General features: G+C 45.1%; 1 protein-coding gene across 1 annotated transcript in view; it reads left to right on the forward strand.

Moving 5' to 3' along the window:
• Window positions 1-14,461, forward strand: part of DNAH5 (dynein axonemal heavy chain 5) — a 208,789-nt gene that overhangs the window by 73,212 nt on the left and 121,116 nt on the right. The window contains exons 28-34 of the mRNA XM_064160720.1: window positions 475-715; window positions 2,100-2,299; window positions 4,478-4,631; window positions 5,562-5,725; window positions 6,793-6,949; window positions 9,775-9,987; window positions 12,490-12,714. Coding sequence (XP_064016790.1) covers window positions 475-715; window positions 2,100-2,299; window positions 4,478-4,631; window positions 5,562-5,725; window positions 6,793-6,949; window positions 9,775-9,987; window positions 12,490-12,714 — 1,354 coding nt within the window. The remainder of the gene's footprint in view (window positions 1-474; window positions 716-2,099; window positions 2,300-4,477; window positions 4,632-5,561; window positions 5,726-6,792; window positions 6,950-9,774; window positions 9,988-12,489; window positions 12,715-14,461) is intronic.

Here is a 14,461-nt window from a genome sequence, read left to right on the forward strand (position 1 = left end):
GAAGCTGAACTTTTCATCAAACCAGGAATCAAACAATGTAAAGAATTAAACCTGCACCTTCTGAGGAACAGTTTGTTTGGTTGGTTTGTTTCTTGTTTGGTTGGTTTGTTTGTTGTTTTGTTTTTGTTTTTGTTTTTTCTTTCTAGCACACAGAGCAGTGCCTATCATGAGCCTTACCAAGAGAAGAAATTAAGGGGATCAATTACTATTCAAGATTGCTTGGGCAAAATGTATTATAATTATGCAACTTTACTCCTTAAGGGGAACCTGTAGGTACATGTCCAGCTGTTGGTCATGGAAATAGCTTGGAAACAGGTTTTCTCTACTGCAGAGTTGCATACAGAAACTTCAGAATGCAAGTAACTGGAATTTGGAAGTTTTATGGTCTGCTGTTAAAAACATATCCTGTTGTTAAATGTGTAACAGGAGGAATATTTAAAGCTGTTTGGTAAAGCTTGTGTGATTTCTGTGTAGATGCCGTCAGCTTCCTCGTGGTGTAAAGCAATGGCAGGCCTTTTTTGACCTAAAGAAGACCATTGAGGACTTCAGTGAATGTTGCCCATTGCTTGAGCATATGTCAAGTCAAGCAATGATGCCTCGACACTGGAAGCGGATTACAGAGCTCACTGAACACAGCTTCGATGTGGAAAGTGAAACATTCAAACTGAGGAGTATCATGGAAGCTCCACTGTTAAGATACAAAGATGAAATAGAGGTATTGGAAGGAAGAGAAATGGGTGCAAGGAACAAAACCATCTGCTCAATCAGTACAGAGTAACAGTAGTAAGAAAGAAAAGGATTTCTAAAGAATACAGAACTGAAATACTAGTTCAGCTTTCTGTCTGTAAGAGTGGTGGTGAATGGTGCCACTGCCAATTGGCAGCTGGCACGAGTGGTACTCTCCAAGGATCAGCTCTGGGCCCGGTCCTGTTCAATATCTTTATTGATGATCTGGACCAGGGGATTGAGTCCAGCATCAGTAAGTTTGCAGATGACACCAAGCTAGGAGCAGGTGTGGATCTGTGGGAGGGTAGGAGAGCCCTGCAGAGGGACCTGGCCAGGCTGGATGGGTGGGCAGAGGCCAATGGGATGAGATTGAACAAGGCCAAGTGCAGGGTTCTGCACTTTGGCCACAACAACCCCAAGCAGCACTACAGGCTGGCGACTGAGTGGCTGAGAGCAGCCAGTAAGAAAGGGACATGGGGATGCTGGTAGAGAGTAGCTGAAGATGAGCCATCAGTGTGCCCAGGTGGGCAGGAGAGCCAATGGCATCCTGGCCTGTATCAGGAACAGTGTGGCCAGCAGGACAAGGGAGGTTCTTCTGCCCCTGTACTCAGCACTGCTCAGGCCACACCTTGAACGTGTCCAGAGAAGGCCAATGCAGCTGATGAGGGGCCTGGAGCACAGCCCTGTGAGGAGAGGCTGAGGGAGCTGGGGGTGTGCAGCCTGCAGAAGAGGAGGCTCAGGGCAGAGCTCATTGCTGTCTACAACTACCTGAAGGGAGGTTGTAGCCAGGTGGGGTTGGTCTCTCCTGCCAGGCAACCAGCAACAGAAGAAGGGGACACAGTGTGAAGTTGTCCCAGGGGAGGTCTAGGCTGGGTGTTAGGAGGAAGTTGTTGTCAGAGAGAGTGATTGGCATTGGAATGGGCTGCCCAGGGAGGTGGTGGAGTCACTGTCCCTGGAGGTGTTGAAGCAAAGCCTGGATGAGGCACTTAGTGCCATGGTCTGTTTGACTGGCTAGGGCTGGGTGCTAGGTTGGACTGGCTGACCTTGGAGCTCTCTTCCAACCTGCTTGATTCTGTGACCTCTTTGAATCATGCTACTTGTCCCAGGAGTTAATTTTGAGAGGTTGCTTTACCATGCAACATGTGAAAAGTCATGAAACGAACTGGAAAAGTAATCACTGTACTCTTGTTTTGTTCCCCCCAAAGCTGGCCACAGTACAGATCGTTAGGGTAGTTTTTATGTCTGTAGATCTTTCTACAGGATAGATAGTTGCTCATCAGCTTTACTGGAGTCAAAGGAAATACAAGTTAGATTTGTGTATTGGAGACTTGAACCATTCTTGGCTTGTTTTGACATTTATTTTTGTTTAAAAGGATATCTGCATAAGTGCAGTGAAGGAAAGAGACATTGAGCAGAAGTTAAAACGAGTGATAGCTGAATGGGACAACAAAACATTTATCTTCACTAACTTTAAAACACGTGGAGAGCTTCTTTTAAGAGGTGACAGCATATCAGAAACAATTGCTACCATGGAGGACAGCTTGATGGTTCTTGGCTCTCTCATGAACAACAGGTAACAGGAGAGTGCAAGGGGAGGATGAGATTAAAAAGCAACAAGAGGCTTTACTTTATGGAAGACATTTACTTCCACAGAGGAGGAAAATAAGCATCTAAGTAAAGCCTGTGAGCTTGCTTGCCTTTGAACTGTTCACAGGCTAGTTCTTACTGTCTGTATCCCTCCAATAAGTTCTTTTGAGAGCATGTGGATGCAGTTCAGGCTTCAGTTTTCATGTCTTGAATAACTGGACAGTTTTCATCAATGCAAGAAAGTGATGCCAAGTGTAAAGAGGAACATGATCTGCTTGGGGCAGGCACACTGGGCATTGCAGGCACAGCTGGTCTGCCCTCTGTGATGTCACTGTCATGTGGAAGGTGCTGAAAATTGCAGGTAAAATGAGCCACTGTTGGTTTCAGATGCCAAAGCCTGCAATAAAATGAGGCATACACAATTTGATCATCAAGCAGGCATTCAAAAGCAAGAACTCAGTTGATACAGACCTCTGTGAGTCTTGCAGCTTTCAAAATGTTGCATAGTTCCTTTTAAAAACCATTTAACCTTAGAGTGAAATTGAATTCTTGCTGCTGTTCAGCTTCTGCTGGATCAGAGGTGTTGTGCCCACCATGCTGGTTTGAGACTAACTGAAATATTTTACTGAGGGAAATGAAATCCTTAGCTGTGAGAAGAAAAAAATAAACCAACAGTAAAGTCTGTCCCTCAGTTTTCTGCTGAGAAATGCAACTAGTGAAAATACAGATAAAAAAGGCACTTCTCACACACTTCTTAGCTGTCACTTGGGGCTGTCCCTTCTTTCTGGCAGTCTGGTCTCTGGCTGACTCTGCCTTTAACTCTCTAATCCACCTAACCTCTTTTTCCTCTAACCTCCTTGTCCTCTTTTTTTGACATCTCACCTCAGATCTCCAGGTGAGATATATGTGGGTTGATCTGCTTATATCTGAAAGGAGAGAAGGGGGAAGGGGGTTTGGGTTGGGAGCCCTCCTGGGGACTCTGATTGTTTTTAAGGCCAGGTTGGATGAGGCCTTGAGCAGCCTGCTCTAATGGGAGGTGTCCCTGCCTACGCTGGGGGGTTGGAGCTGGATGATCCTTGAGGTCCCTTCCAACCTAGACCATTCTATGAGTCTATTGTGTTTCTGTGCTGCTTTTAGTTTGTGTATAACTGTATCTCTTTGTGTATATCTGCCTGTATATTGTGCTAGGCTGTAAATAGAGCTTCATTCTTAATCTCCAGCTTGGCTGAGTCTAGTCTGGCTGGTTTCATAGGAGTGGTTTTCACAGGGACCTGGGGGTACTGATAGACAGTAAGCTGAGGATGAGGCAGCAGTGTGCCCAGGTGGCCAAGAGAGCCAATGGCATCCTGGCCTGGATCAGGAACAGTGTGGCCAGTAGGTCAAGGGAGGTTATTCTTCCCCTGTACTCAGCACTGGTCAGGCCACACCTTGAGTGCTGTGTCCAGTTCTGGGCTCCTCAATTCAAGAAGGATGTTGAGATGCTGGAAGGTGTCCAGAGAAGGGCAACAAAGCTGGTGAGGGGCCTGGAACACAAACCCTATGAGGAGAGGTTGAGGGAGCTGGGCCTGTTTAGCCTGGAGAAGAGGAGGCTCAGAGGTGATCTTATTACTGTCTACATCTACCTGAAGAGGCATTGTAGCCAGGTGGGGGGTGGCCTCTTCTCCCAGGCAACCAGCAATAGAACAAGGGGACACAGTCTCAAGTTGTGCCAGGGTAGGTATAGGCTGGATATTAGGAAGAAGTTCTTCACAGAGAGAGTGATTGGCATTGGAATGGGCTGCCCAGGGAGGTGGTGGAGGCACCGTCCCTGGGGGTCTTCAAGAAAAGCCTGGATGAGGCACTTAGTGCCATGGTCTGGTTGATTGGATAGGGCTGGGTGCTAGGTTGGACTGGATGAGCTTGGAGGTCTCTTCCAACCTGGTTGATTCTCTGATTCTATGATTCTAAGCAGTGGGGGGGCAGGTAATACTTGAACTGTCACATCACCCACAAAGCAGCAGGTTGGAGTTGATTTTATTCATAGCACTAACTAGCTGATTCGAGTCAAGTATAGGTTTTTATACTTGACAAAGGTAAACCCAGCAAAATTATTCCTCATCCTTGATCATTCAAAAGACCTGTTTCCTTCTTGATCTAAAGCAAGTGTCTCTGCTTTTAATTTTAGATACAACACACCCTTCAAGACACAGATTCAGAAATGGGTACACAGTCTCTCCAACACAATGGATATCATTGAGAACTGGATGACCGTGCAGAATCTGTGGATTTATTTAGAAGCTGTTTTTGTTGGCGGTGACATAGCAAAGCAGCTTCCAAAGGTTTTCAACTATGACTCTTGGCAATTTGGTTTTTGAAATGTTGAGGAAAAAAAACTTTAATATGATGTCATAGTTATTGTAGTAACAGAAACGATTTTTGTTGTTAACAAAACTGGTCTTGCTAAGAAGTTGATCTCATTGCTAAGAAGTTGATCTCATTGCTGTCTACAGCTACCTGAAGGGAGGCTGTAGCCAGATGGGGTTGGTCTTTTCTGCCAGGCAACCAGCAACAGAACAAGGGGACACAGTCTCAGGTTGTGCCAGGGGAGGTCTAGGCTGGATGTTAGGAGGAAGTTGTTGTCAGAGAGAGTGATTGGCATTGGAATGGGCTGCCCAGGGAGGTGGTGGAGTCACCGTCCCTGGAGGTGTTGAAGCAAAGCCTGGATGAGGCACTTAGTGCCGTAGTCTGGTTGATTGGACAGGGCTGGGTGCTAGGTTGTACTGGCTGAGCTTGGAGTTCTCTTCCAATCTGCTTGATTCTATGATTCTAATTATCTTTTTACTTCTAGATTGTGAAATTGTTAACCAGTATATGTTTAAGTGTTGTGCCTAGTAGCAGCGTAGCCTAGTTAGACTTAGGTTAGGAGTGTGTACCACAGCCTTGTAGTACCTAAGAATCCTGATCTTAAACTTTTCTACATTGCTTTTCAAAGTAAAAATTAACTTTAGTTTTTGGAAAAAAAGTCATCAGACTTGAGATATTCAGCTGAAGCATAATGAGTTTTCTGTCTTCTTCTCTAAGGCTAGTTGAAAGAGCAAGTAGCAGGCTTGACAGCCAAGGGTAATGTAAGCTGTATTGTGTAATCAGAGAGATTTATGTTTTGCTATGGAAATTAGACATGGAATTGCTGGTGGGATTATTGGATGCCAGTTCTGTAAGCCAGTGCCTTCTCCCTCTTCTCCCTTCCCTCATCATTTCCCTTTCAACAGGAAGCAAAGCGTTTCTCTAACATTGATAAATCCTGGGTGAGGATCATGACCCGAGCTCATGAAACATCTAATGTTGTTCAGTGCTGCATTGGAGATGAAATCATGGGACAGTTACTACCACATTTACTAGAACAACTTGAAATCTGTCAGAAATCACTCACAGGGTAAGATTGCTACAAGATCATAGTCTTGGGGAGGTGATTGTGTACTGTGCAGTGAGGGAAAGAGCAATGGCCTGAGTACTGTCCCACAGATTTTGCAAAGATCATGTTCTACTACTATGAATTCAGTGGAACTGTGCAAAGAAGATAGTAGGATGATATAATGCCTCTACAGCAATTGCTGGCAGCTTGCTGATAGGTATATGATAATGTGACTAAAAGCTGCCACTCATTTTCTACACCTGCTGGAATCAAGGCTTGTTTCAGCCTCGTTTCAATCTAGACTTTAGTTGTTTTCTGACCCTTCAGGAATCTGGCAGAAATTCAACATGAGACACCTAAATAGCAAGCAACAGCTGCTGCAAAAGTGGGTTTGTTTAATTTCTTTTCTTTTTAGTGGGGATTACAGCATAGCAAAATAATAAAAGCTTTTCATTAAATGTTTTTTGATGCTAAAAGAGTAGTTTTAAAACAGGTGCTTAACGTGAAGGTATGATGGATAATAGTTGTTTTTGTTGCTACTGCTAATAATTACAATACTGTGTTAGGAGAAATGCATCTTTAAAGGAGAAGTGACATATAAAGGGGGCCTACAAAAGTGCTGGGAAGGGATTATGAAGACAGACTGAAAGAGTTGAGGTTGTTCAGTCTGGAGAAGAGGAGGCTCCCAGGTGACTTTATTGTGGCCTTCCAGGATCTGAAGGGAGCCTACAAAACAGCTGAGGGAGGACTTTTTAGGCTCTGAGAGAGTGACAGGACTGGGGGGAATGGAGAAAAGCTGATGGTGGATAGGTTCAGGCTGGACATGAGGAGGAAGCTGTTGAGCATGAGAGTGGTGAGAGGCTGGAATGGGTTGCCCAGGGAGGTGGTTGAGGCTCCATGGCTGGAGGTGTTTCAGGCCAGGCTGGATGAGGCTGTGGCCAGCCTGCTCTAGGGTAGGGTGTCCCTGGGCATGGCAGAGGGGTTGGAACTGGGTGATCCTTGTGGTCCCTTCCAACTATGTCTGACTCTGTGATTCTGTGATTTAATTGCTGTTTCTCCACACTTCTCCCATGTTCTAAAAAATGCAGGTACCTGGAAAAAAAACGCCTCCTATTCCCACGATTCTTCTTTGTGTCAGATCCTGCCCTCTTAGAAATTCTTGGCCAGGCATCAGATTCTCACAACATAAAGGCACATCTGCTGAATGTTTTTGACAACATTAAAACTGTAAAGTTCCATGAAAGGGTATGTACTACCCACCTGTATGTTTTCTTCTTTCCATTTAACAGTGTGTGTTACTTATTTAATAAGACAGCTGTCTGGATGCATAGGGCATTCAGCTGTATTACCAAGCTCATCAACTATTTGATGCTCTGTAGGCTTTATTAATTTGAGACTTAGTTTCATACTGTAGTTTATCTAAGAGGAGAATTCTATGTAGAATAGGAAAACATAGGGTCCCAGAGCACTGGCACAGGCTCCCCAGAGAGGGTGTGGAGTCTCCTTCTCTGGAGACTTTCCAGACCTGTCTGGATGTGTTCCTCTGTGATCTGTGTTAGATAGGATTGTCCTGCTCTGGCAGGGGGGTTGGACTCCATGATCTCCTTGGGTCTCTTCCAACGCCTAACATCCTCTGAGCCTGTGATAACAAAATTTTGCACTGGTACTTATGTTTTATAAAAAAACCCAACCAAATCACTGTGTCTTCTGTGACCTAATACAAGCTGGCATCCTCTCAGATGAGCTTCTGCCTCTTTATTCTGTCTACAACTACCTGAAGGGACACTGTGGCCAGGTGGGGTTGGTCTCTTCTGCCAGGCAACCACCAATAGAACAAGGGGACACAGTCTCAAGTTGTGCCAGCGTAGGTCTAGGCTGGCTGTTAGGAGGAAGTTGTTGCCAGAGAGAGTGATTGGCATTGGAATGGGCTGCCCAGGGAGGTGGAGGCACTGTCCCTGGAGATGTTGAAGCAAAGCCTGGCTGAGGCACTTAGTGCCATGGTCTGGTTGACTGGCTAGGGCTGGGTGCTAGGTTGGACTGGCTGATCTTGGAGGTCTCTTCCAACCTGGTTGATTCTATGATTCTATGAGCATATTTGCATCTTCTGGTTCATTATGAGCATATTTGTATCTTTAGGTTGGTTGTGCTGTGTACTTTTTCATTTGTTTTTTGATGGGAAGAAAAAAAGTGTATCTAACCTCTCACCTGTTTCTTGAGTTATCCTTTCTATCCCTCCAATCATACTGTTTGAAGAAGAATTTTCTTGCTATGTTTTACAAGAAGGGATAGAACAAGAGCTGTTTTGGGTTTTTTTCTTGTGTATGGTAACATTGTCTAAGAAATTCTCTGCCTCCCCATGCTTTGGAATTTTGTTTGACTGACCATGTTCCTTGACTTTGATGTTTCCATTATTTTTGACTGTGTGAATGGTTTGGGTGTTCCCTCCCCCCCCTCCCACTTAAGAAAATCACCCAGACTAGACTCAGTCAGTCTGGAAATAGAAGAAAGAAGCTTTATATTTACAGCTTGGTACAATACCCAAGCAGGTATTTACAATATCTACAGCTAGAGACAGAAATAGACAAGTTCAAAAGTAATACAGAAACACAACAGCCCTCCCAGAAACCAGAGTCCCCAGGAGGGGCTCCCAACCACTCTTCTGCCTTCCTCCCACCCCTCTACCTTACTCCAAACCTTGCCTTACGTTCAAAGGTGAGTTTGGAGGGTCAGCCAGGGGAGTTAGGAAGCAGATGGATTAGTCACACAGATGGCAGGTTAGGTTAGAGAGGTTAATGCAGCCCCAGAGACAGAGACTCTGTTTCTATGTTTATGTTCTTGTTCTTATCCATCTCAGCAAGCCTATGAGTGCAGCAGCCATCACCACTGTTTCCTTTTCACAGCCTATCAGCTAATTCTTCTCACCAAAATATTCCAGCTAGGCTCAAACTAGCACAGATTGTAAGGCTGTAATTTTTGTTAGGGTGTTAGCCCACCAGTAATGGGGGAAGATTTCCTTTATTGTGACTGGAAAGTGAATTAAAGCTTAGGTGGGATTCAGGAATTGTCAGTGTGTTGGGGTTTGTCTCATTCATCAGATGGCAGTGTTTTGTTTTGTTGCTTTAGAAGGTGTTACAATGAAGTTCCAGTCTTTCATGAACCTGTTACTAAGGAATCAAAATCACAGAGAAAAGCCCGGAGAAAAGCTAATATGAACCTTCCAACACAGGAAGGTCATCAAAAGGAGAGTGAAGCTCTTCAGAGTAACACATTGTGCTAGTTTGAGCCTAGCTGGGATATTGTGGTGAGAAGAATTAGCTGATAGGCTGTGAAAAGGAAACAGTGGTGATGGCTGCTGCACTCATAGGCTTGCTGAGATGGATAAGAACAGGAACATAGTGCCATGGTCTAGTTGGCTGGCTAGGGCTGGGTGCTAGGTTGGACTGGCTGAGCTTGGAGGTCTCTGCCAACCTGGTTGATTCTATGATTCACTTAGATAACAAAGTTCCTCTCTGGCTTTGACTGCCTCCCTTCTCTCCCTAACTTGCTGCCTGTGTAACTAATCCTTCTGTTTCCTAACCCCTCTGTCTGATTCTCCAAACTCACCTTGAACATAAGGCAAGGTCTGGGATAAGGTAGAGAGGTGGAAAGGAGGTGGCAGGGTGATTTGGAGCCCCTCCTGGGGGCTCTGGTTTCTGGGAGGGCTGCTGTGTTTCTGTGTTACTTTTAAACTTGTATGTTTCTGTCTGTGGTTGTATGTATTGTAAACACCTGCTTGTATTTTGTGCTAAGCTGTAAATATAAAGCTTCATTCTTTAATTTCCATCTTGTCTGAGTGATCTTCTTAAGTGTGGAGAGGCAGGGAACACCCAAACCATCACCTGTTTAAAGCCTTTCTGCATGCCAATTAAAAAAAAATCATTGTTTAGGTTTGTTTTTACATTTCACTGAACAAGGTTCTTTATGTATTGCTAAAATAAGTTTGATGGACTGGTGGCATGAAAATCATGCTGTCATGGTCAAGGTAATAATCACTCTATAAAAACAAAGTGTTCTTGCTTTGGTTTTATTAGATATATGATTGCATACTCTCAATTAGTTCACGAGAAGGTGAGACTGTAAATCTGACAAGACCTGTGATGGCTGAAGGGAATGTGGAAGTTTGGCTGAATTCTCTGCTGAAGGAATCCCAGCTGTCACTGCATCATGTTATTCGCCAGGCAGCTGCACACATCCAGGAAACCGGTTTCCAGCTGACTGAATTTCTTTCTGCTTACCCAGCCCAGGTAATGTCATTAAATCAGAGAGGAATTGTTCACAGGAGGTGATGGAGTCACCATCCCTGGGGGTGTTCAAGCAAAGACTGGATGAGGCACTTAGTGCCATGGTCTGGTTGACTGGCTAGGGCTGGGTGCTAGGTTGGCCTGGATGATCTTTGAGGTCTCTTCCAACCTGGTTGATTCTATGACTCTATGATCAGTAGCAAATCTCAGGATCACAAGAGATAGTGCAGCTTGATATTCTTTTTGGCTAACAAACTGTCATTTGCTGTAAGTGTAATAATGATTATTAGTTTTAGTGTTCTTACTATTAATGTGGTGGAGGCAGGGAATTAATGTGGCCATGTCAGGAATTGTGAAAATAGAATTATTTTATTGTCCTGGAACTGCACCCCAAAAACTATATACAAAAATTAATTTAGTTTGTTAACAGATTCAGTTTGATTTGAAATATCTTCCAAAAAGGATCCTATGGTCTAGCCTTGAGCTCTGTGGTAAAGGGTTGGACTTGATGATCTGTGAGGTCTCTTCCAACCCTGATGATACTGTGATACTGTGATATTATAGATAAATTTAGATATTTAGGAAGTCAGGAAATGGAAAAGGCTAAGCTATAAACACAGCTTTACCTCAGTATGAATCAGGCTGAGCAGAAGACAGAAGGAAAAGCTTACTCACAGAGGTGAGATAGGCATTTGGCAGTGATGGATACTGGATTCCTCTGCAGGAGCAGCCTTCTGACACTGCAGGCAATATCCAGTAATAGAGATCCACGCCACAGAAACCCTTAGGCAAGTGGCAGGGCCACTAAATTCAGAGATGTCTCCAGCACTTCTTCCTGAGTGGGATGGTCATGGAACAATGCTGCCCTCACAGCAGCAGGGGAGAGCCAAAACTGCTAGGGGCCCCAGTCCAGGAGGCAGCCAGGAAGTTGGCTCCTGATAGGGTCTGAGAGAGGGCAGTCCACATGCTGCCGTCTCTCTCTCTCTCAAAGGACCCCAGGGCTTGCCAAGCCTGCAGGTTTGCACAAAAGGGTGCAAAGTGGGGAGAGCTGTCCAAAGGCAGGGATGGGATAAACCCAAGAACCTTACAAAAGGTAAGGGCCATCCAAAAGCGGTGACAGTCCAGTCACAGCAGGAACCTGTCCTACTGGGCACTCTGTTAAGGCAGATGCTCTCTCAAGATGGGAACTCTCAAGGCAGGAACTCTCAAGGCAGGAACCCTTGCTCTATTTATCCTTTTTCTAGACAAAATGTCCATTTACCATTTATACTGGGTGCAAAAGCACAGCCAACCACCAGCCTGATTCCACTGTGGGCTTCCATGTGGGTCAGCCCACTTGCAGAAAGGCACCTTTTTCTGCTCCCCTTCAAGCCTGCAGGGGAAGGGAGGAGGAAGCAGGTTTTCACACCTTTCTTCTCCCATTCAAACCCACGGAGTGAGAGAGAGAAGAGAGGGATTTTGGGTACTCCTGGACACCAGCCCAGGTAGCATTATTAAATCAGAGAGGAGTTGTTCACAGATAAGTAGCCTATTGAATATTATTGCTTTTAGTATTCTTACTATTAAATATTTCTTTTGTACAATCAAATTCCAGGCAGTATTATAAATGCAAATTTGACATTTAGATTTGTCTTAGTCACCTGAAGCTTTTAAGTTATGCTTTAAATATATAAACCCAAAAGAAGAAAACTTACCTGGAAGCTACTATTCAAAACTAATGCTACATGCAGTAAATAAATGCAAAGGCATTAACACTGTTTCTTTATGTGCTTAATACTTGACTACTGAAGTAGTAAAATGTTTGTTTATATATTTGAGAGAACACTAAAAATGTGTTGCTGAGGAGAAAATATTTTCTAAGTAGAGGATTCTTCACTTGTGATCAAAAGTATTGCTGGAGAGGGAATCCAGAGTTTCTGAATTGTTGATAAACTACTCTAAATTGCATCATTAGTCACTGATTTGGTATTAATTATATATATGAAGTATATTAGTTATATAGAGTATGTATATATGCTGTCAATTACACTGAACAGTTGAATAAGCAGTGCATTGTAAGCAGTATCTCAAGTTGTGCCAAGGGAAGCCTAGGCTGGATGTTAGGAGGAAGTTCGTCATAGAGAGAGTGATTTGCCATTGGAATGGGCTGCCCAGGGAGGTGGTGGAGGCACCGTCCCTGGGGGTCTTCAAGAAAAGCCTGGATGAAGCACTTAGTGCCATGGTCTGGTTGACTGGATAGGGCTGGGGGATGGGTTGGTCTGGATGATTTTGGAGGTCTCTTCCAACCTGGTTGATTCTGTGATTCTAAGGCTGATGTGTGGACTCCACTCTGTTTACGAATGGAGTTGAGGCACCGAAACCATACATGAGTTGAACAACATCTACATAGGTGCATGAGAAAGAGTTCCATGTAGTTATTTACATACTTTATCTGTGTCTGTGAATGTACATTTTAAGTGAAACAGGAAATATTATTATGAAGCCTCTACTTTTGTGCTTCCTAAGGTTGGGCTGCTGGGGATCCAAATGATTTGGACAAGAGACTCGGAAGAAGCTTTGACTAATGCCAGATACGACAGAAAAATCATGCGCAAGACAAACCAGTTTTTCCTGGATCTTCTAAACGTGCTGATAGATATGACAACAAAGGACCTTACCTCAGTTGAGCGAGTTAAATATGAGACATTAATCACTATTCATGTGCATCAGAGAGACATTTTCGATGGTCTGGTAAGTACTGAAAAATGTGCAATGAACTGGGAGGTGATTTTCACACAAAGCAATGTGGAAAGTCACAGAGTAGATATAGTCACAAAGTAAGTATTACTATACCTACAAACTCTTGCCTCTTAGGTTAAACAATTGATTTTATGACTCTGATGACTAGGTGACCTGGGCCCCATCCTCTTTAACATCTTCATAGATGATCTGGATGAGGGCATGAAGTCAGTCATCAGCAAGTTCACAGATGACACCAAGCTGGGGGCAGATGTGGCTGGGTTGGAGGGCAGAAGGGCTCTGCAGCGGGACCTTGACCGCCTGGACAGATGGGCAGAGTCCAAGGGGATGGGGTTCAATAGCTCCAAGTGCAGGGTGCTGCACTTTGGCCACAGCAACCCCATGCAGAGATACAGGCTGGGGTCGGAGTGGCTGGAGAGCAGCCAGACAGAGAGGGATCTGGGGGTGCTGATTGATACCCACCTGAACATGAGGCAGCAGTGTGCCCAGGTGGCCAAGAGAGCCAGTGGCATCCTGGCCTGCATCAGGAATGGTGTGGTCAGCAGGAGCAGGGAGGTCATTCTGCCCCTGTACTCTGCACTGCTTAGACCACACCTTGAGTGCTGTGTTCAGTTCTGGGCCCCCCAGTTTAGGAGGGACATTGAGATGCTTGAGCGTGTCCAGAGAAGGGCAACGAGGCTGGGGAGAGGCCTTGAGCACAGCCCTACGAGGAGAGGCTGAGGGAGCTGGGATTGGTTAGCCTGGAGAAGAGGAGGCTCAGGGCAGACCTCATTGCTGTCTACAACTACCTGAGGGGAGGTTGTGGCCAGGAGGAGGTTGCTCTCTTCTCTCAGGTGGCCAGCACCAGAACAAGAGGACACAGCCTCAGGCTGTGCCAGGGGAGATTTAGGCTGGAGGTGAGGAGAAAGTTCTTCCCTGAGAGAGTCATTGGACACTGGAATGGGCTGCCCGGGGAGGTGGTGGAGTCGCCGTCCCTGGAGCTGTTCAAGGCAGGACTGGACGTGGCACTTGGTGCCATGGTCTGGCCTTGAGCTCTGTGGTAAAGGGTTGGACTTGGTGATCTGTGAGGTCTCTTCCAACCCTGATGATGCTGTGATACTGTGATTATAAAAATGCTGATATTGCTTCAATCCATGTCTTAATTTCCCTTCGAGTAACTCAGTGTTTCTCTCTACCCCCAAACAGTATCACAATTTTATGTTGGCCCACTGAAGTTAGGTGCCTCTGCTGCACAAGCAGTTAGGGACTTCTTTTGTGATACGTTGTGTCACAGATTTTTTCCTTTTCTCTGCACTACATTGCATGTTTAAAGAAGTAAATAGAATGATTGTAGAAGTATTGTTCAGGAAGTTGATGGATCATAGAATCAACCAGATTGGAAGAGACCTCTGAGATCATCCAGTCCAACCTAGCACCCAGCCATGTTGAGTCAAATAGTCCATGGCACTAAGTGCCTCATTCAGTCTTTGCTTCAACACCTCCAGGGACAGCAATGCCACCACCTCCCTGGGCAGCCCATTCCAATGCCAATCACTCTCTCTGCCAACAACTTCCTCCTCACATCCAGCCTAGACCTCCCCTGGCACAACTTGAGCCTGTGTGCCCTTATTAACCTACAACAGAGGGCCAGCCTCTTCTCCTTGGTGGCAAGTGGCAGGACTAGAGCAAAATGGATACAAGCTGCACCAGGGGAGGTTTAGGATGGATGTTAGGAAATGCTTCTTCACTGAAATAGTGT

The sequence above is a fragment of the Pogoniulus pusillus genome, chromosome 21, assembly GCF_015220805.1.
Source record: "Pogoniulus pusillus isolate bPogPus1 chromosome 21, bPogPus1.pri, whole genome shotgun sequence".
NCBI classification, from domain to species: domain Eukaryota; kingdom Metazoa; phylum Chordata; class Aves; order Piciformes; family Lybiidae; genus Pogoniulus; species Pogoniulus pusillus.